Source organism: Barbus barbus (genome assembly GCF_936440315.1).
Source record: "Barbus barbus genome assembly, chromosome: 3".
Lineage (NCBI taxonomy): Eukaryota > Metazoa > Chordata > Actinopteri > Cypriniformes > Cyprinidae > Barbus > Barbus barbus.
Window position 1 is genome coordinate 14,955,719 of NC_136731.1, and position 23,316 is coordinate 14,979,034.

The window sequence follows — 23,316 nt, forward strand, 5'->3', positions numbered from 1 at the left end:
TTTCAAGTAACAAGTGTGAAATATAAAGAAAATCAAGCTCCAATATAATAAAGTACTAAACTGCTAAACAATATAGAGGATATGATGAAGTATTTTGCTGTCATTACCAACAAAGCCACCTATAATTGCCACTGGAATGAGTCAAAGGACATGGAAAGCACACAGTTTCTGTTTTGTCTTCTTATAATTGTGGTTATTCTTACACAATGTTAAAACAGCATAATTAACTGGAAGAATGGTTTATTGTGATTTAATATCATTGAATGCAATTATTTATTAAACAAACGTGTCTTTTAGCGAAGGCATGTTGGGTCACCTTGAATTGGAAATCTGAATATGATATCTGAAGGGAAGATGAGTTCAGTGGGAACAGTTCACTTTCACAGAAATGTAGTTTGTATCCTGATAAACTAAAGGTATCTAGAATAGAAAGAGTCTGAGGAATAGAAGAGAGAGGGTTAGATGAAAAAGAAGAAGGTCATCAGCATATAAAGAAACCTTATGTATTGTTCCTGCACGGGTGATACCACAAACCTGTGCACTGGACCATAGGGCAATTGCAAGGAGTTCAATGGCTATAGCAAACAACAATGGGGAAAGAGGAAAACCCTGTCTTGAGCTCCATTGTAGATTGAAATACTCTGAAAATACATTAGTACAGAAGCTTTAGTGACTGCATTTAAAAGTTTAATTTAAGAAGAACAGTCATGGCCAAAAATATCGGCACCCTTGCAATTCTGTCAGAAAATGCAGCCCTTCTCTCAGAAAATTGTTGCAGTTGCAAATGTTTTGGTACTCGCATGTTTATTTTTTTTTGTTTGAAAAGTCAAATTTGATACAATTCCACACAGAACCCAAAAAATGCACTGGACAAAATTATTGGCACCCTTAACTTAATATTTGGTAGCACCCTGTTTGGAAAAAAATAACTGAAATCAGTCGCTTCCTGTAACCATGAATGAGTTTCACCTCTCTACTGGAATTTTGGACCACTCTTCTTTTGCAAACTGCTCCAGGTCATTCAGATTTGAAGGATGCCTTCTCCCAACTGCTGTTTTGAGATCTCTCCACAGGTGTTCTATGGGATTCAGATCTGGACTCATTGCTGGCCATTTCTGAACTCTCCAGTGCTTTGTTAGTAACCATTTCTAAGTGCTTTTTGAAGTGTGTTTCGGGTCATTGTCCTGCTGGAAGACCCATGACTACGTTGCACCCCAAAATTCTTTGGTAATCATCAGATTTCATGAGCGTTCACACAGTCAAGGCATCCAGTGCCAGAAGCAGCAAAGCAGCCCCAAAACATCTTTGAACCTCCACCATGTTTGACTGTAGGGACTGTGTTCTTTTCTTTGAAGGCCTCATTTCTTTTTCTGTAAACAGTGCCATGATGTCCTTTACCAAAAAGCTCTACTTTTGTCTCATCTGTCCACAGTACGTTCTCCCAGAAGGATTGTGGTTTTGTCACATACATTTTGGCAAACTCCAAAAAAAATTTTTCTCTCAAATCCACAGACAACTCTTTACACTTCTTTCTGTTCTTCATGCTCAGCGTGACACACAACACAAAGGTTGAGTCAACTTTTCTCCATTTTATCTGGTTACAAGTGTGATTACTATATTGCCCACACCTGTTACTTGCCACAAGTGTGTCTAAATACAAATTACAGGAGCATCACATGCTTGAAAAGCAATTATTTCTTACAATTTTGACAAGGTGCCAATAATTTTGTCCAGTCCATTTTTTAGTTCTGTGTGAAGTTTAATCAAGTTTGACTTTTCTTCTCTGTTTTTTTGTGTTGTTGCAGTGTAAACAAAAACAATAAGCATGTGAATACCAAAACATTTGCAATTGGAACAATTTTCTGAGAGAAGTGTTGCATTTTCTGACAGAATTGTAAGGGTGCCGATATTTTTGGCCATGACTGTACATATGGGGCCAAATCCAAATTTTTCTAAGACCTGAAAAAGATAGTTCCATTCAACATGGTCAAAAACATTTTCCACGTCAAGTAAAAGCACCACCTTTGGATTGTTTGAATGGGAAGAATACAATATATTAGAAAGGCGTCTGATATTAGAAAAATAATATCTATCCCGAATAAAACCAGTTTGATCAGGTGAAATTATTTCACCCACAGAATTTTCAAAATGGATAGATAAAATTTTGGTTTATAGATCTTATAGTCACAATTTAGCAGAGAGATGGGACGAAATGAACCACATTCTAGTGGATTCTTGTTTTTCTTTAGGAGCAGTGAAATAGTCGCTTGATAGAGACTTTCTGAGAAAACCAAAAGTAAATTTGGGCTTAGCAAAATTCAGTCGGAAACCTGTCAGGCCCTGGGGCCTTACCAGATTTCATAGATGCTATAGATTCCTTCATTTCTTTGATTTGAATGTTCTTCTCTAAAGAGTCACGAAACAACTTATTAATAGTTGGAAATTTGATTCCATTAAGACAAGTCTTCATTGCAAAATCATCTGGTGGGGTGAAATACTCATTTTAGTGAGGTAGCAAGAGTAAATGTGAAGGTAAGCTGAGGTACTAGACACTGGAATAAAATTAAATGAAACCTTTTTGCCGTTTTAAGGTGGCTATTGATAGATAAGTGCAGAATATTCAGCAAATATTACAATGGATTCATCATTGTCACTGTTATTCATGGCCTCTTGAGGATTGTTGCTTTAATAATATTAAGCATCATGGTCAAAACCTGGTTCATTTGTAGTTATTAAATATGATTAGTTTCCATTTAATAAAAAAAGTTCTGGAATGAGATATTTTCAATCAAACTGTGTTCGAATGAAACATCAAACAAAACAAAAATAACAATTTCAAGCTGTTTCAGAACAAGTAGAGTATACTCATTTTTTTTCTCAGCTTTCAGTCATGTGCACTTTCCAGCTTGGGTTTTATTTGTTATCCCATGTGCTCTTTCCTAAATAAATACAGCAGCTTGAGTTGTTTGTGTTGACCTGTGTCTGAACCTAGGTTCTCACAGCAGAAAAAACACTACAGCAAGTTTCTCAGAGGTCACTGGAAACCTTTGCATGTGTTGATGCCTATTATTGAGATGTTAGCATATTGTGTTTAGTGAAGTCAGCTCTCTGGATACATACGAAAGGAAATCTGTGGCTGTATTATATGCAGTTATTTCTGATTATTCCAATGATAAGCGCTCACTGCATGAAAGAAGCCCATTAGAGGTTGAAGATCAATCTCTATTCAGAATTTGACTGGATTAATCACTATCGGGTTTTAATGTTTTCAGTCCAGCTTATAAATAACTGAGAGTAATTTGTATTACTTTGGTCTGATATGTGTCAGTTAGTGGCATACACTACAGATTTCTTGACTTCATGCAGTGCATGTGAAGAGCAAGAATGTGTTTTATTGACCATAATGATTGAGGATGGACGCCTGTTTCCGCCACTGAATATATAAAAAAATAATAATTGTGACTTTTTATCTCATAATTCTGACTTTTTTCTCAGAATTGCGAGATATAAAGTCGCATTTGTGACACAAAAAGTCAGATTTACGAGATGTTAACACACAATTCAGAAAAAAATTCAGAATTGCAAGATAAGAAGTCAGAATTGCCTTGTTTTATTTTTATTCAGGGGCGGAAACGGGCCTCTCCATAGATGAGAATCGTAAAGGTCTTGGTTAAGATTCCATTAGTGATTCTTTTTGAAGCAAGAGTGTTAAAGTTCTGGATATATCAGTATGGCTGGGATTTAGCTGTAGACACGAAGCCACAACTCTATACACAAAACTAAAAGACTCAATTTAAAAGTCATAGTTAATGGTTTGTTAATAGTGAGAATTGGACCTTAAAATAAAGTGTGACCATTTTTATATTTTACAAAATCAAATCGCATCCTGCTTAAAGTTGTTTCTTTTCCACCAGGACACATGTGTAATATTTCTCACATTATACCATCACAATGAAACACAATCATGATATATCCGTAATTTTTGTGGCAGGTACAGTTTCTCTGTGAGAAAGAGACTGGTGTGTATGTGTTGCCACTAGAGACACAATGACCTGCGCTGTTTGACAAATATGCAAGACACTGGCATACAGACAAAAAATGTATTTGTTATAAATAAATATAAGAGGCAAAATACATTCATACATATTCTATGGCCATTAATACTTATTTACGGCTACTACCTGAATTCACCATCATTTTTTTGTTGACATGGACGTATCAGGTGTCAGGGGTCTTCTCCGGTCACCCACTCATTGCTTGAGTTCGTAAGTTTAGAGCCTGTGGGGACGGTTTCTCTAAAGAGGATTGTGGGGGAAAGTAACAGCCTCTGGCTAATGGTTGACGTGTCAGATGTAGCGGGCAGGAGGGAATAAGGGGGCGCTGTCACCTGTCAGAGGAGCAGTATTGATGCCCGGCTAATGCTGCCCACTCGTACAGTTAATGAAGCTCCGTCCCCAGCAGCCTGAGGCTCACACACTGCAGCTGACGCTCAGCACTATACCGGCTCAAGTCTGACCCCTAGTGCACACAGCGAAGCACTCAGCCTCATGAGATTAGAATGGGGATCTGACATTTTACTGAAATGTCTGTCTGCTGTTCAGGTTAACGGAAATGTGGCCAAAGAGGTGGAGCTGAGGGACTCAAAGTTATCAATCAGTCCGTCTCCATCCAACGCATCCTCCAGTGCCTCCCTCACGACTCTGCCCACTGGGACTCCGCCCCCTGAGGTGAGACTGACCTATGATGTTTAGAATATGCAAAGTTTCCACATTTCCACAGGTGCCAAGAGCACACTGCATACTGGGTACTCAATCCCATAATAATGCAATGCGCTCAACTTGAACTTTTTCAGGTAAAGTTAATGTTTTTTTCAAGGGTTCATTTCCCAGATGGCAAATGAAGTAGAAGTAATATCAGTCGTGATTTTTAATGATATTTTGTTGACTTATTTGGCCCAAATGCCAAGGGTTAAGGCATTTTTACACAAAAATAAATTTGTAAAATGCAAAAACATTATTTTAAAGATGTGCCACTCATAAAATTACATATACACTCATATACCATAATGTGTAGTAAGCCTCTGGTATTCCATTTCAAACATAGCATAACATTTTCTGAAATAACCGAATGAATGTCAACCTTTATGAATGTTGAAAAAAGGTGCTTGTAATAGACTCTGAAAGGGTCCATTTTAGATTATTCACAAGTTTCGATTTGTTTGTTCCCCTCTCAGGCTTTGGAGCCATCCATCATAGAGGCCATCCCAGAGCTCAATCTGTCCCTACAGCAGGTGAAAGAGCGTGCTCACCAGAAACGCTCCAATAAGAGAGCTCCACCCATGGACTGGAGCAAGAAAAATGAACTCTTCAGTAACCTATAGACCTCTGGTCATCCGTCCACCCATTCATCAATCCATCAGCTCTGTTTAAGACTTGATAAAACAGAGCAGATCTTATACTGAAGTTAAAGTCATCAATGAAGTAGGCTCAATATGATGTATGTACAGTGTGTATATGTACACACAGATTTATATATATTCAGAATTATGTATATGAATTACTAACAGATTATTTTAGATTACATCTGCTACGGGGCAAATGGAATGTGACATTCTACAACTGTGATGTATTACAATCATTGGCTGTGTTCAGAATGGAGTACTAACTTACTGCTCACTGTTTTAGAATAAAGTAGTAGTAGTCGTGTTATGCAAAAAGTGGTATGCTAGACTGTTATTACACAACCACTACATTGCATGTTTAATTTAATGAGCAGCATCCAGTTATCATCTTGAAAATAAAGTTTAGTTTGTATGAATTCAGTTTTGTGTCTTTTAAAGCTTGGCAATTTGATTAAACAGTAGGTAAAAACTCATGCCTGTTGTTCCAATTCATTGGAAATGGAAAGCCAAGTCACATTGCATTGTGGGATACAGTATTTTAGCAACTTCACCAACTTTGCACACAATACATTATAGAAATAGTCATTTTATGTTGGTATGCTATTCTGAACAGAGCTATTGTACCTAATCCAGCATGGTTGACGTTGAGCAGACATGATTCTGCCATGTGTGTGTGTTCATTGAGTTTGGTTTCTGAATGATTTTCTGATTGAGCCACTCTCAGTCTCATTTCTCTACCAATTCTGTTGAGAATCGTTTCATTGTTTTATAATGAAGGACCAAATGAAAAGTGGATAGAAGTGAATGCTAAACTCCAGCCAATGAGTGTGTTTGATGATACTGAATGACTGAACATGTGTAGTAATATCTTGAGAGCACACTAAAATCTAATCTGCAATAAAGTGTTTTGTATAAAATACAACATTAAAGAGATTTTTACTAGTGGCCTGAGATGTTTGGAGCCCACTGTAAATTCCTTTTATTGTATCATGGTCTGTGTTCTAATCACTGAGGTTTTCTGAGACACCTGCTTTTCTTTTCTTTTTTTCCTCTATGTAGTACAGTGTTGACAAGGCATTACATAATCTGCCCTTCTGATCACTGCAGTGTCATGTCCTATACGTGTGCACATCTGAATGTTATTTCTATATGTAACAATACATGTTCAGAAAATACATTTTCATTGACAAATTACTCAGTTGTTGCAAAATCACTCCATTTCTGCAATGCTTTATGTCCGGGGTGGCGAACTCCAGTCCTGGAGAGCAACAGACTTCATCTTCAACCCCGATAAAACTTCACCCGTCTGTAGCTAGTACCCCTTCAGACCTTGATTAGCTTGTTCAGATGTGTTTGATTAGGTTTGAAGCAAAACTCTGCTCTGGCTCTCCAGGACCAACATTCGCCACCCCTGCTTTAAATGCATATAACGTTAAATGGGTCACAAATGATTCCAAGATGCTCATTTGCTCCTTATGTGAAAAGAAACAAGTTAGTAGTTACACTTTAGCAATCCCAGGCTTTTAAATATGCATTCCTTAGTTTGTTACTAATTAAAAGCTTTACACGTTAGAAAATAAATTGTATTTGAAGAGTCTTCTGAATGTTGTAGACCCATGTGAAATTAAGACTGCATTTATAATAGTTTATAGGGCTATTAAAAAAAAAAAAAAAGTTGGCATGTTGAAACGTGATAAATGTCAAAGAGTCCTCACTCTCATTGGGTGCCGCCTCTGTAGATACGCCAGTAGCATAGTGTTGTTTGGTGTCGCGAAGCGCGAAAATGAGTCATGAACTACACTTTAATATTTTTTCGTGCTTCCCCAACGGTGACAACCGAAAAATCAGTACACGTTAGGATGAAAAAGCAGAAGATATCTTAAGACAGGAAAAAGAAGGACTGACAGAGATAAAACGACCGTAAATATTGGTACAGCATACACATGGAAAGATTTGATGTCGGAGAAAATGGGTCGACAAGAGAAAAGGCCCAAGTTGCTTCTGGTTGGACAGGTAAACGAATGAATTTCTCTCTAAAACTCATAGCTACAGAACCGCTGAATGCATAAATGTCATACTTTTACATAGACGTTGGTAAGAAAACCCTTACCCAGACAGCAACATAGTTCTGGATTAAATTTCAATCAGCAGATTAACCCATCTGATGTGAAGTAGATGACTCCCAGATATTCAAAAAGCCAAGCTCTTTCTATTCCTTAATAAAACTAATCCTTTCAAATTCAAAGTCTTTCCCAAATCCATAACCCACATAGCAAAAGTTAGCACTGCCTCAGACTTCTAGTGTAGTAAAATCAGATGTCTTGCAACTGACATGCTAAGGGATACCGCTTGAGCTTCATATTTTTTCAGATCCATGCCAAACAATGCCATGATAGGGTCTGGTTATAGACCCTTAAAACAATAATGCAAACAATAAGTTCAAGATGCTGAACTGACATGTGAGAAACTGATGGCATCCCTTCTGCAGCTGAACATTTAACTCCAGAGAAAATTTATACAAACTACTTTTGGAAAATGGACTCCGTGAGAAAGCTTTAAAATTGTATCAGACCCAATCAAGCATTTACTGACCAACTCTGAATATCGTCAAGGCATGTTTCCCCCAGAACTGTTTAAATCAATGGTCTTACAGACCAGTACGTATGCTGAAGTTTCTGCACAAAATGTAAAATGTGTGTCTTATTTGTAGATAATGGAGAAAAAAAAAAGGTTAGCAATATGTATCTTTGTTGAAGCTGCAGGAAGGATGTCAGTCGATCATTAATAAACGTGGGCTGTCCAGAAATTATTCAGCCATGTATATTAAAAATACAAGTTGAGAGATGCAATACATTGAAAACAGCTGCAGCTATGGGCAACTGGTGATTGGCAGCTTCATCACAACAATGCATCTTGTGCAGAGTTTTCCGGTGAAACATCAAATCACCCAGACTCCATACAGCCCAGATTTGGTGCCTTGCGACTTCTGTCTTTTCCAATGCTAAAATCACCTTGGAAAGGGAAGGGATTACAGACTGTCGATGAGATTCAGGAAAATATGATGATGCAGCTTATGGTGATTCCAACAAAGGTTTTTGCAGCGTGTTTTGAGCAGTGGAAGAGACATTGGGAGAACTGCGTGAGTTGCCTACTTTGAAGGGGACTGAGGCGTCATTGTCCTATGTACAATGTTTCTTGTATCTTGTTCGATAAATGTCTCTGTTTTTTGCATTACATGGTTGGATACTTTCCGGACAGGGCTCGTATAAATCTTTCACCTTGACTAACAATCTCCTTCCAAGTTTGAAAAAAAAAATGATCAGACTATCTATATACCGTTTCGGGGCATTAGGCTAGTTATATTCCTCACTAGCCTCTGTTATGAATCACTTATAATGCTTTATTCATTTTCACCGGGGTATGGAGAATTGCTAAAAATTAAGTATGCTTACATGAAGATTGTTCAGTCTGAAGCAGACAGGCATGTCTTGAACATCATGATATGGAAAATAACAATAAAAATATTAGATTGAGCTACTAAATTATATTGCTTAAACTGAGGAAGGCTGTATCCTCCTTCCCTTCTGGTTTTACTGAGATGTTTCCTACAGTGTGACAGTTTACTCTCTGAAACTATTTTGAATGGAGTCTCAGAACTCTTTGCTGACTTGTTGGGAAAGAAGCATTAATTTACATTTTTCCTAGTTTATCTTATAGCCTAAAAAGAACCTAAACACATTTATTAGATTTAATAATGAATCAACAGAAACCTCAGGATTTGAGATGAAACGTAACATCTGCATAGTTAGCTCTAGTTTGGACTTTATGTTCCAATTTAAGAACTTGCTAATGACTGATGAATCCCTTGTCTGGACAATCTGGACAAATCAGACAGAAGAGGTGACTGCTGAAATGACAATCACATGGCTCAGTAATAATAAGACAAAATAGCTAAATTCATTTAATAGAAAATGTTAACAAATTAGAACAAAGAGGGGCTTGATACTGAATCATATCAGTGTGTTATATTACCCAATTAAGAACATCACTAATATATAATATTCACATAAGCAAAGGCCCATTCATACCAAGAATGATAACTATAATGACTATATTGACATCCACACTACTGGATGATAACGTTCTGTTTACTATAAGTGCGCATTGCAGAGAACGATTAAAGTTATTAAAACTTTATAGTTACAGTTATTGTCCTTGGTGTGAATGGGCCTTAACTGCAGTTCTAAAGTTGTTAAATGTTAAAACAAATGCCATTGATTACATTCCAGTTCATTGGGAGACAGAACCTGAAAGAAACATCCATTTAAACGTATGGCACACAAGAACAGTGTGGATATATTCCACATCAGATACATCATATCAAATTATGTGCAAAGGGGAAATGTCACTGGGTTAAATTTCATTAGTTTAGCTGCAAGGTAAGTCTATTAGCGTTAACATTATCCAACATTTGAATAAAAATATACATATACTTTGGTACAACAAACAGATTTGCTTCCCAATCAAATATACCTTTAGTGTACAATATACATATTTTGATAAAGTTTAAATACTATTTGGACTAATAAAAGTTTAAAGACTTCAAAAATAGTTTGTGGTAACTTAAACCTGAATCGCTTGCTGTACATTGGTGCTACTCTAGTTACATAAGGCAGTGTTACTGTTTTCATTTTAACATGTTCCCTTTAAAAACACACTTTCTTACAAAAAAAATGTCAGTCATGTATTTTAACCTGCAAATCTGCAACGTCATTAAGAAAAAATACGATACAAGCACCAAACCTCCCAAAGGCTGTTTGCCTGCTGAAATGAATAAGTCACAAACTACTTCTTTCAAAATGCTTTGAAAAGTAGTTATGTTAAAGGAACCGTTCACTCACTAAATGAAAATTCTGTTATCATGTATTGTTTGTTTTGACAGCTGGTCACTATAAGTTATTGCTGTATGAAAAAGAGCCTCGTAAAGTTTATTCAAAATGTCTCGCTTTAGCATAAGGGCGAGCAAATGATGACAAAATTGTCACTTTTTGGGTGAACTAGCCCATTAATCTTTCTCAGAAATGTTTTGAATCAGTGTAGTGTTTTGAAATGTATATTTAGCTTTAGGAATGATTCTCCTAAGTGCATTTATTTTATCTGGGTCCATCATGTCAAGTTCATTGGGGTCATGCTTGCTCAAGTCCACAGTTCCTCCCCAAAATACAATGACAAGAAAAAAAATAAAAAATTATTATTATATATATATACACACACATATATATATATATTCTGGTTAATTAGATGCTGGAATAAGAATAAACAAACAAGCACAGAAGACATCTAGACTGACATTAGTCAGAAGACTGTGGTCCATAAATGTCTGTGTGGTCCATGTAAATAAAGATCAATGCAGGTTCCCACTTTTGAGTTCAAGAGTTCATCTCTGTTTTCCATCTGAATTATAAGGCAGAAGAAACCATGCTGCTATACGTAGATCTCTACCCTCCTGTTTTTGGGCCATCAAAAAATAAACAGCCTCATCCATGGGAATCTTTAATCCAGCATAGCATCGAGCTGATCGGCCAGGTCATCAAACATGTTCCCGATGTCATCCAGAATGTTCCCTGCAGACTTGACAACGTGAGAAACACTAAAAGAGACACCGCAGGTTTAATTAGGAGTGATAAAGTAGTGACAATTTAAAAACATGACATTTAAAGGAAAAATTCTGAAAATCCCTCGATAAAAAGAAAAGCATTTTTATAGATTTTATTTTTTTAAACTAGTGTGAAAGCTAGTGGAGAGTGTCTCTCACCCAACGTTGTTGTTCTCCAGAGTTAGTTTTCTCTCCACAGCCTTCAGTGCTTCCTCCAGGGATGAGCTGGTCTTCTCCAGCCTCTGATGCTTCAGTGTTGACCCTTGATCCCCTTCCATCAGAGCCTGTAGGCTTCCTGATATCACACTCTGACCCATGTTTTCTGTCGAGGGTGAGTATGGGACTGGAGACTGAGGTGCTGCAAAGGCAACACTCTGTACAACACTCAGTGTCACACTGGAGCCGACAGCTGCAGACAGAACAAGAATCTCAGGATGAAAAAAATGGAATGCTTAAGGGAACACTTAAATAATTAAGAGGAATATTAAATGACAGCCTTAAGGTTCCTTAAGTTCAACCTTAGGTTTCTTTCTTGCAACCCAAGTTTAACTAGGGGTTCCCTTAACCTTATAACTGAGAGATTTCTTAGCATAAGAGCTTCCATGCAACCGGGCAGAAATACATTAAATCAAACCTGAATAAAAAGCTAACTAACTTTATTAATAGGCTGTTTATTTGTAGGCTGTACCTGTTACAGGAGCAGGATCTGGTTTAGAGGCGTGCCGTGTTGAATTCAGGGGACTAGGAGGTTTGGGAGCAAGAGGTGGAGGTGCTTTCACTGGTTTGGCTGGAAGCTCCACACATGGCAGGCTCATATCTGTTTCGCTGATGCGGAGTTTCACTGTGTCCTGAGTCTCTAAAACTGGTCTGCCATCTGGGCTGCTGTCAGACGCTGTGTTTGACTGCTCTTTCTCTTTTGGTTTCTGCCGTCTCTTTACTGTGTCTGACTCTTTGAGGTTGAACTCTGTAACTTCAGGGGTTTTGGCCAGTTTGGCCTTCTCTGGCGACTCAGAAGTGGTCTCTGACTTGAGAGGCCCGCCAACTTTGGGCCTCTGTTTGATAGTGAGGTTGCCTTCCTCCGCAAAGGGGATGCACTCACTGGAGCTGTTCTGAGGCGAGGATGAGCTCTCCAGGCCTGAATCCATTGTCCCATCCTCCTCCTCAGAGTCGGACTTTGTTGCTCTATCGGTATCTGCTTTGGCGGACACTGGGCTGGATTCGGTCTGACTCAGAGGTCTGCGCCTGGACCCTTCGTTGGTACTGGAAACGTCTGTAGTGGTTTCCTGAAGGAGCTCCACCGTAGGTGCAGGTAGGACTGTTTCTAACGCAGCTGCGATGCTCTTTACGGTCCCAGGTCTGCCATTCTCAACTCCTCCAGAAGGTGATGCTGGAGTGTCAGAGACAGTTTCAACACTAGTGCTGCTGCTGCTGACGGAGCTAAGCCGTTTAGGTGGTGGAGGAGGAGGCCCTTTACGCCGAGTCCTGATGGCAAAAGAGTGGCTTCGGCCGACGGACTGCTCAGGTGCGGACTGAAGACGTGCCAGCTGGCTACGGGTTGGCTTGCGGCTCAATGTGGCATACGAAGGCATGGCCATACTGGCCAGCTGAGCTGCTTCATCATCATCATCTTCATCTGGTTCACCGTCCGACAAAGCATACCGGGACAGACTCTGTGTGCGCTTCTTGGTCACCCTAGGAGAGTGACGGTCAAGCGTGGCACTGTTATATTGTGAATGTGGATAATTGAGGGTTTTATGAACAGGAGAGCCTTGTGGAGAAGGAGCAGAGCTCAGTTTGGGTTTGGCAGGCACTGCGGGGTATTTAAAGCCTGTGGACGCACTGAACGGCAGCTGCTGTGGTAGCTGAGGACGTGGGACCTGGTCACGGCCTTCTGGAATGTTGCGCTCTTTAGCAGGACTGCTGTCTGGGCTTGTTAAGCTCTCTCGGGAGCGGTTATAAGGGGTCACAGCGGAAGTGGAGGAGGGGGTGCTGGGGGGCTCCTGAGAGCGTCCAGAGCCTCGAGAGCGCGTGTCAATGCTCTCCTGACTGGAGGACATACCTACTGCGTTCTTGATGGCCAGTCCGTCCTGACAGCCACTGTAGTGGGAGGACATGGCACTCTGTAGCTCAGTACTTAGCTCACTGTCCTGGAAAGTCATCATCTTGGGAGTGTGGGGCGAGGGGAGTTCGCCGCTCTCAGGAGGCGGCTCAATAGTGACCAGGTCCAGGGCTGCGGGGGTTTTGCGCCGCAGTGTGCCCTGCCCTGATTCCGTCTGTAGAAGAGCCTTATGAATATCGCACAACTTCTTCACTGCAAGCATAATTTTCTTCTGATGGCCTATCAGAGACACACACACACACACATAAATTGACTTAACACTAACTGTACGTCACACAAGAATTTACAGTCATTTAGAAAAGGACTTTAAACCAATCAGATTTATCTGTGGGCGAGTCTACCCAGAATCATGCCAGATGAATAAAAATTAAAATGTCCTTGTCAAGGTCATGGCAAGTAAGAACAAAAACTAAAAAGAGAGCTATCCAAGGGAAATGTGATTGGCCTTCTATGTTGAAATGTGGTTGAAATAATGACAGTTCTCGTTTCAACACTGAAAAAAACATTGCTACAATGTTTAATGGGGGGCAGTCGTGGCCTAACGGTTAGAGAGTCGGACTTGTAACCCGAAGGTTGTGAGTCTCAGGTCCTCTCTCCACTTGGATGGGTTAAATGCAGAGCACAAATTCCAAGAATGGGACACCATAGTTGGCCACACGTCACATTCTTTCCTTTCATTCTTTCTAATGCCAAATGGTTGTGAAAAGGGTAACAAAATACTTATAAAACAATTGATGAACTTTTAACAGATCTGTACAAAGAGATATCAATTTCAAAGTTGATTTGAGAAATCAAAGCAAAATTCAATTTTAATAAAATGACAAAATTCAGGTTTACTAAATCCACAAGTCTATTTGCCTTGAGCAAATGGGCATAAAAACAGCTAATTCACCATGGCTTCATTTTGCATATGGATGGAGGGTGAAGTGTATACAGGGTTTCCACACTTTTTGACCCATGTACCTCATCAGTTATTGGTGGCTTTGTCAATCGTTAATGACCAATGGATATAGGTTTTTTAACAATCATTCAAATTCTGTTCTAATAATGATTCATTTGAACCAGTGTGAACCTATTCATTAAAAATAACCAATTCAAAAGAATGATTTTCTTAAGTATCATGCTTGCTTTAGTTAGAAAGCAGGTCCCCCACTCTCTGGTTCTAATTCAAGATTTCCAGGCATGGGAGGCAGGCATGTTAACAAGACTAAAGCCTTTAGCATCAGTCTCTAGTGCACCTCTTGAGATCAGGGGAGTGAGATCATAGATCTTAGAAGCCAGCCTCCATTACACTCACCCCTTAAACTTCACTCCCATCCGGGTCACGGCACCAATGTAACCCCTCTAGCTCTACTTGTCCTGCTCCATGTGGGATTTGAGCGGGCGTTTCTGACATGGGAAGCAGGTGCGCTAACAAGGATGCTAAAGACCACAGCCGCTAACATCAGTAGCTAGTGCACCTGGTTTACCTCCATAGCTCTTACTATCTGGCCTCCGTTACAATAACAAGAACACACAATTTTTCTTTTTTCTTTGGTTTTGGTAACCCTATAACTACAACCACCACAGTGTACTTTAATTCAGTGTTTTGTTTAAACTCACCTAGTTTGGTGATGCCAATCTCCTGCAAGTCTTCCCATGTGAGATCTCGGACAATGTTTATCGAGTCATAGCCATTCTCTGAGAGTTTCTTATGATACTGTGGCAGACCTATGGCACTCAGCCACTCCCCAAGATCCTGCTAAGAGATGAGATTTTAATTGTGAGTGAATTGAAGACAACACCATAGACACGTATGCATATTATAGTGTGTAGTGACTTACTGGTATGTACTCAGGGAGCCATTCTGGAATGCTGAGGTTGCCGATCTCAAGAGAAATCTTCTTACGGTGACCTGGTTTAGTCACACCAATAGCCGTGAGATCCTGAAAAATGGTATAATACTTTATCAACATCAACTCTATCTGCAGCAACAAGAATAAGTGGCACTTCTTAAAGCAACCAAACACTGGCGCTCTGATCGTACCTCTGGGGTCATTCTGCTGATGGTAGGTACATCATAGCCAGCGTTGAGGAAATTAGCAGTGTACTGCTCCAACTGAAACTCACTAAGCCACTGATAGATGGCCTCAGCATCCTGACAGTGATAAAAGACATGAAGACATAAGACATGACAAGTAGCAAGCAGAATGCAGGATACAACTGCTGTTGTATGACACTTTTTTATAAAATACAGCTTCTCCATATGTATTATGTTTCTTGAATATTATTATGATATTTAATATAATCTCATTTTCGGGCTTAATTAACAGTTGTATGTTCTTATACTCACATTTGTTATTAGTATACTTGTATACTAATGGTATAATGGTGTGGTATAATTATATAATCAACATTTTGATGTCAGTATTTTCATAAAGTTGTAATACAACTTACAACAACAATACAAAATTAATTTGCCATATCAAAATATAATCAGGTCCATCTAGTAGTAGTAGTAGTAGTAGTCCTTTATTGTTAAGTCTTAACTGTAATAGTGTTTTCTGACCTTGCCCTCCAGCAGCTGTTGAGGACGCACAAACTGTTGAGAGAAACCCTGCTCTCCTGGCCTCTGTGTGGGCAGCACAGGTCTGCGAGGAACTCCTTTAGAACACCACATATACTCATGTTAATACATGCACCAAGATTCACATTTTCAGTGTCTTTGAATTAGCTAGTGTTTTGCCAATTTTTAAGTTGATGTATGAAGTCCGTTATAACTTAAGTTCACACAGAACTTATCAGAGGAACTTGGTTAGATATGTTGTTATCTAATGCAGTGGTTCTCAAACCTGTCCTGGGAACCCCCAACCACAGCATATTTTTTTATTTCTCCCTCATTTAACACACCTGATTCAACTCATCAGCTCATTGGTAGAGTCTGCAAGACTTGAAATGAGTGTGGCCTATGAGAGAGATATACAAAATGTGTGATGGCTGGGGGTCCCCAGGACAGGTTTGAGAACCACTGATCTAATGCAGTAATGTTCATACATTTTATGTGTCCAAATACTGTTACCGTAAGCTGTATACAGATACAAACAGTAAATATGGCACAGGTAACTCTTTACCTGTGAGTGTGTCTGGAAGTTTGTTATTATCTGGCTGCAGTAAATCCACAACAGAGGGCGTTGCCTGTTTAAAATAAAAGTCAGAAGAAACCTGAACTATAAAACTATAGTTCACATAGGAACGAAAAATGTTTGCCTGAAGCTAAACAAGTTTAACGAAAATAACAGGAAACAGGTCCATTATGGTCTGATGAAGAGTTGTGGACTTCGAAATTTAAGGAACTGTTTTTTTTTTGGGAGCTGTGATGTGCCGAATTTTCTTCTACATGTCAGGTATGAATCCTTGGATTTAACGGAAACATAGCTAGTAGTATACAAATGTCTTAAATGAGGCAAAACACAAATTCTTTATACATGGAACAAAACATTTTACCTGCTAAAATAGCAACATTGGCTCTTCACCAGATGTTCTTAACACAAATGTACCATTTCAATCTAATTTATCTTTATCCAAATTAAGACATTTCGTTATCGCTCACTACCTCTAAAAGCACCTGTCATAAGACCATGACTCCATATTTCCAGTAAAGATTCAAATTTTTAATAACATCATAATTAGAAAAATGTTTATCTACTACAGAAACGGACCTGGAAATCACATTTTCCCTGGTATTTCTAAATGGGAACTCTTTAAGTTGTGTTTCTTACAAAGCATCATGCCTGTGACTGAACATGGTTACCTTGCTGGTGTCAGGACTGGTGGTGTGTTGCTGTGGTCCATTGGGGGCGCTGTTGCTTTCTGTGCTCTGGCCACTGCCTGCACTGCGGGTGCTACCCACACTGCCAGTGCTGCCCACACTGTTCCTGTCCCCAGCTGCGAGAGAGATAGAGGCATTAGTCTAGTGAGCCAATGCAATCATAACATGACCGTGATTATGCCATCACAGCAGCCATCTGCACTGCCATGCCAGTGTGCCACCCCACAGCTGTGAGGACACTGTACCCACTGTGCCAATGGGCTCTACTCAAGCAGCAGGCAGGATGGGGTGGGGGCAGCAGGGCAAAGCCACAGGCATGTGGTGATTGGGTTAACAGATGACAGCACACAAACTACAGTACGTTCTGCTACGGGAGTGAGAGAGTTCGCAGTACGCTAACATCTGGAGACAGACACACCAACTGGGTCTGTGTGGCGTCCGACAGGCCAGCCAATCAGAGGGTCTGTCTGCAGCAGGGAGGGGGTGGCAGCCAGTAGGGGAGCGTTTCAGAGGAGGGGAGTGCAGCGGTTCTTACCAGCGCAGGAGTTCCGCAAAACCCACACGTCCTCCATGCTGGGGGTCATGTGCTGGGACAGACTGCTGGGAGGCCCACCTAGCGGACACAAACACTTTTTGGGCCACTGGCCTCAGTCTTGTGGGCGGATAATATAAGGGTGTGTGCATCCCAAATCAGGGGCTTCAGATGAGAGTGTGCCAATGCATGGTGTTTATATGCAAAGACAGTGTTTCTACTATATCTGTCACACAGAAGAACCATGAGCCCACCCAGGGTCCATAATCCAACCGTTTGCCCCAACTGCCAATGATTAATAATATAATTCTAAATCTTATGGTTTACATCTAGAATAAGCTAAGTACTTCATTAAAAAGAGCAATACCACATGGTTATTTAATATATAAACCATTTATAAAAGCAAAAATAAATATTTTGTGATCTTAATCACTACTGTGATACAAGATTTTGGTCAAACTGTCAATCCCTATTAAAAGCCATGGAACAGTTTTTAAGGATCTAATGACATGCGAGTATAAATATTTAAAGCTGCACTAGAATTGCACTGCACTAGAAAGAATTGTTTTGGTTAAGAATGAACAAATTACACAAAATAGCAACAAATCCGTGTTACAAAACCAGGTTCTTGTCCTATCCTGTTTCACTATGATAAGCCTACAGGTTTTTATTTACGTTATGAGTTGTGTCAGATTTGGAGGGAAGTTGCTGGCTTGCATCATTCTCTAGTGAATATTTACATCATGTCTGCAAACACAAAACAAAGTCTGGCTGCTAAATCGACCGTGTTGCTGCTGAGGAGGGGTTTAAACCATTTATTAGCCTGCAAATCTGAAAAAAATAAATAAAATTAATTCTGTCATTAATTGCTTATTAAGATAATTTTGATGGAATCCGAGAGGTCTCTGGCCCTCTATACACAGCAACGCAACTGTAATGTTCCCAGGTCCAAAAACATAGTATAAGGACATGGGAAAAACAGTCGATGTGACATCAGTGGCTCAACTTCAATTTTGCAACTCTACGAGAATACGTTTTGTGTGCAAAGAAAACAAAAATGACTTTATTCAACAATTCTTCTCCCCCGAGTACTGTCTTCAGCCATTTTGGAGAGTATCACAGCACATTAAAGCGTAAACAATGCTGATTACGCTCTTGGGTACTCTCCAAAATGGCAGATTCCATCAAAAATATATTCATTTGTGTTTGCGAAGATGAACATAGGTCTTAGGAGTTTGGAACGACATGAGCGTGAGTAATTAAAGACAGAATTTTCATTTTGGGGTGAACTAACTTTTTAAATACCTATTGCGTTCATGGTGAAACGCATGATAACACGTGTAGCGAGGATTCAAAAGTACCATACACATACCAGTCACTGATGTGCAACAGATTTCAGAAAAGTGCTTTCAGAACAAACCGATCTCTGACGTCAAACACTCAGGTTCGCATCAATAACTTTAGGCCTTGTTTACAACTGGAATTAAAATGTGTTTTCACCGATCCGTTCACAAGTGGACAACATTAAATACATGCATGAATGGAGTCTAAAAGGTTTTAAGCTTTTCTGTGTTTAACCACTTCAAGAAATAGTCAAAAAAGCATTTAACCATATTGCTTTTGTAGTGTAGAAGCTTATATGTTTGAATGCATTTAAACAGCCTACTGACCTAACATTGTGGGGACGTGTTGTAAGAAAACACACCAAATCAAGTGATTCAAACTTTGCGGCGTTGTACCAAAACAAAGCTGAAATTGCAGCTGCTCTCTAGATCCCTTTGCTTCATTTCCCAATAACTTGTAATCCACTTAACATAGGATTGTTCCATCAACAGTATTCATATAACACATTTAGCACTCCCACAAAAGTGATGTAGAGATGCATTTAAAAGCCATTTTAAAGCCAGGTGGAAACAGTATGAGTCTCAGCAGACCATTTGTGATTGGATCACTGAAAACATCTTAATACCAGGTGGAAACGTGTGAGAAAGCACCCTTAGAGATGGGGCCGAGTGGGTATACCTGGGTTTTTTTTTTTTTTTTTTTTTTTTTTTTTGAACAATCTGTTTATTGAAATGTAACAATATATTACAAAGTAGTAAATGTAGTACAACAATAATGTAGTTACATCTTTTCATATGAAAAAACAAACAAAGAGAAAAAAAAAAACACAAAAAACACAAAAAAAAACAAAAAAAAAACAGGTTATTTTAAATAATATCCCAGGTTATTCCAGACAGTTATACAATAAGAAGGAGAAGTTGGAAATCCAAAACATGCATAGAAGGCATACACGAAATCAATATTCAACAGTGGTTTATTTAAATAAATCTGTGTGGGGGGTGGGGGGGTGGTATGTGTCAGATGTCAAGTTATCTTGTCTTCTCCAGTCTCATTCAGTACATTGCCAAAATCCGAATTTGATATAAACGATATAAAGGGTGCCCAAATTTTCTCAAAAGAAGAAAGTTTACCTTTTAACATATAAGTTATCTTTTCCATTGCTAAACAGAAAGACATGTTATTGATCCACTGTACAATAGACGGCCTTTCCACTTTCTTCCAGTACAGAGCTATCAGACGCTTTGCTTGAAGTATACTAAAATCAACAAGTTTACGAGAACTGCTATGGTGAACAATATTTTCAGGAATAATTCCCAAAATAAAAATTTCAGGTTTCATGGGTAGATTTATAGATATCATCTGGAAAATAAATATAGCCACCTCTTTCCAAAACTCCTGCACCTTCGGGCAGTTCCACATGCAATGCAAAAGTGTGCCTTTATCAACTGAGCATTTGATGCATGTGTCTGGAATATTATGGTTAATTTTATTTAATCTAACTGGAGTAATATATGTTCTCATAATCCAGTTATACTGTATTAATTTGAGATTACTATTAAATGTTTGTAGTTGAGCTTTCACACATATTTCTTCCCATACCACCAAGGGAATATTTAGATTTAAATCTTCTCTCCACGAAGCCAATTTAGATTCTGATGATTCTTTGGAGTAAGATTCTAACATTTTATAAAACATAGATATTAAACCTTTATATTGGGCAGGTTTTGATAATAGGTCTTCAAGAGGTGTCTTATTAGGTTTTGTAAGCTTTGCCCCTTGATAAGAAGAGATATAGCTCCTAAGTTGAAGGAATTTAAAGAAATGCTTTTTGGGAATATCAAATTCCGCTACAATTTCTGCAAAGGACATTAGATCATTTTCCTTATAAAAATCCTCAATTTTTTGCAGCCCTCTATCATACCACATCTTAAATCCTGGGTCAGATCTGGCTGGTTTGAAACACTTGTTTCCCCATATTGGGGTAAAACATGATAAAGTATTACAATGACCTAAATATTTATATACATCACACCAGACATTAATTGTATTAATGAGGATAGGGTTAAAAGATACGGTATCTTTGTCTTTTCTAAGAGATTTAATATCTGCCGAATAAAGGTAAAGATTAAGGGGTAATTTTGACTTTATAAAGAAAGATTCAATGTCCAACCAAGACGTAGAAGATTCAGAAGAGAAATAAAATAAAGTAGATCGTAACTGTGCTGCCCAATAGTACCACTGTAGATTTGGAAATTGGAGACCACCCCTGTTATAAGGCAAGTATAATAATGATAACCGAACACGAGCTCTTTTGTTATTCCAGATGAAATCAGTGAATAATCTCTGGAGTGTTGGAAAAAAGGAAGATGGGGGGCAGAGAGGAATATTTTGAAATAGATATAATATTTTAGGGAGCACACTCATTTTTATTGTATTTACACGTCCAATTAGAGATATAGGTAGATTTCTCCATCTTTCAATAAATTTAGAGATAGTGTTCAAAAGAGGTTGGTAATTGACTGAAGATATTTGATCTATATTAGCCGTTATTTTAATTCCTAAATAAACAAAGGAATCTACCACATTAAATGGTGTTACAGCTGGTATTTGACTATCACCACTATTCAATAAAAGGACACATGATTTAGATTGGTTAATTTTATAACCAGAAAAGTTACCAAAGAGTGAAAGAAGCTGTATTAGAGAAGGAATGGAGTGAGCCAGATTTGTCAAGTACAGAATTACATCGTCTGCGTACAACGAAATGCGCATATCTACTGTGTCTGATCTGATGCCTTGTATGTTACTATGAGATCTTACTGCAATGGCAAGCGGCTCGATAGCTAAGATAAAGAGAAGGGGTGAAAGGGGGCACCCTTGACGAGTGCCCCTTTGAATGTTGAAGGCTTTGGAAACTATATTATTAGTGAGCACTTCAGCCATAGGATGTGTGTAAAGTATCTTAATCCATTTACAGAAAACCTCTCCAAACCCAAATCTTTTAAGGACCTCAAATAGATACAGCCACTCCACCCTGTCGAAAGCCTTTTCAGCATCTAAGGACAGAATGGCCGCATCACTAGTTCCCTTTATAAGATATAAAACATTAAGCAAGGTTCTAACATTGTGAAACCCTTGCCTGCCCTTAATGAATCCATTTTGGTCTCTGTGTATTATCTTAGGTAGAAGTACCTCCAACCTCCTTGCTAAAATTTTACTCAGTATTTTAACATCTGTATTAAGTAATGAAATTGGTCGAAATGATTCACATTTTGTATTTATTTTATTAGGCTTAGGTATTAATGTAATGAGAGCATGTCTTAAAGATTCTGGGAGCACATCATTCGCAAAGGATTCTTTAAACATATCTAAAATGGGTCCGGAAAGTCTTGCCCCAAATTTCTTGTAAAAATCTACATTAAGGCCATCTGGTCCCGGTGTTCGACCTGCTGATAAACTGTCAATGGCTTCTGTAATTTCTTCTTCTGTTATATCCATGTCTAAAGACCTTTTTGTCTCTTCAGAGATAGTAGGTATAGACAAACTGTCAAGAAACTCTTTTTGCATATTATCTGCATACTCAGAGGAATATAAAGTCTCAAAAAAGCATTTAAAAGTGTCATTTATCTTTACTGGGTCCACTGTAATATTGCCACAATTATCTTCAATAGAATTTATTGTTCTTTCAGATTGCTTTTGTTTAATTCTCCAAGCTAACAATTTCCCTGCCTTTTCACCTTGATCATAATAATTTTGTCTTAACATCATTAGACTAGCTGCTGCTTTTTTAGCAGATAGTTCATTATATTTAGTTCTAAGATTTAGCAGTTCCTGATGAATAGTTAAGTCATTTTTGTGTGATAAGGTCTTTTCTATAAGTTTAATTTTAGTATCCAGTTCAGTCAATTCTTTCTTATATCTTTTTGATTTGCTACTTGTGACACTTAAAATAACACCTCTAATGAAGACTTTAAAAGCCTCCCATCTGATACTAGCTGAGGTTTGTGTTGTATTAATTTCAAAATACATATCTATCTGTTGTATAATATGTTTATTGAACTGATCATCTAGGAGCCATTTGGGATGAAATCTCCATTTTGGAGGATTTCCAAGTAATTTAGGGTCAATGTAGGTGAGTGATATAGGGGCATGGTCTGAAATTACTATAGAATCGTAAGAACAATCAGTAATATACGACATAAGTGGTGCAGAGATAAGAAAGTAATCAATTCTAGAATAGGACTGGTGTGTTCTGGAGAAGCAAGAATACTGGATATCTTTAGGGTGTAATTGTCTCCATATTTCAACAAGATTTAAATCCTGTATAAAATAATTCAGGGTCCTTCTAGTCTGTTTGTGGGACTGATCAAGGCCAGATGAACGATCTCTAATTGGATCCAATGTGCAGTTGAAGTCCCCTCCCATCACATTAAACCCAGAAAGGGTGGATAAAGTT

General features: G+C 38.6%; 2 protein-coding genes across 5 annotated transcripts in view; one reads left to right on the top strand and one right to left on the bottom strand.

Annotated features, from left to right (window-relative positions):
• Nucleotides 1-6,874, top strand: part of LOC306852048 (Na(+)/H(+) exchange regulatory cofactor NHE-RF1-like) — a 41,306-nt gene extending 34,432 nt beyond the window's left edge. The window contains exons 5-6 of the mRNA XM_079388645.1: nt 4,602-4,727; nt 5,234-6,874. Of these exons, the coding sequence (XP_079244771.1) occupies nt 4,602-4,727; nt 5,234-5,380 (273 nt within the window). The 3' untranslated portion in view covers nt 5,381-6,874. The remainder of the gene's footprint in view (nt 1-4,601; nt 4,728-5,233) is intronic.
• A 2,482-nt stretch (nt 6,875-9,356) lies between these two features.
• Nucleotides 9,357-23,316, bottom strand: part of LOC306846302 (caskin-2-like) — a 65,908-nt gene continuing 51,948 nt past the window's right edge. For 2 of the 4 annotated variants that reach the window (XM_079379579.1, XM_079379578.1), the window contains 9 exons: nt 16,967-17,100; nt 16,287-16,350; nt 15,725-15,819; nt 15,203-15,313; nt 15,000-15,101; nt 14,779-14,917; nt 11,746-13,395; nt 11,217-11,466; nt 9,357-11,051 (listed from right to left, as the gene is read on the bottom strand). In XM_079379579.1, the coding sequence (XP_079235705.1) occupies nt 10,955-11,051; nt 11,217-11,466; nt 11,746-13,395; nt 14,779-14,917; nt 15,000-15,101; nt 15,203-15,313; nt 15,725-15,819; nt 16,287-16,350; nt 16,967-17,100 (2,642 nt within the window). In that variant the 3' untranslated portion in view covers nt 9,357-10,954. Of the gene's footprint in view, nt 11,052-11,216; nt 11,467-11,745; nt 13,396-14,778; nt 14,918-14,999; nt 15,102-15,202; nt 15,314-15,724; nt 15,820-16,286; nt 16,351-16,966; nt 17,101-17,519; nt 17,598-23,316 lie in introns of all 4 variants that reach the window. The other 2 variants (XM_079379577.1, XM_079379576.1) reach the window with 2 other exon arrangements.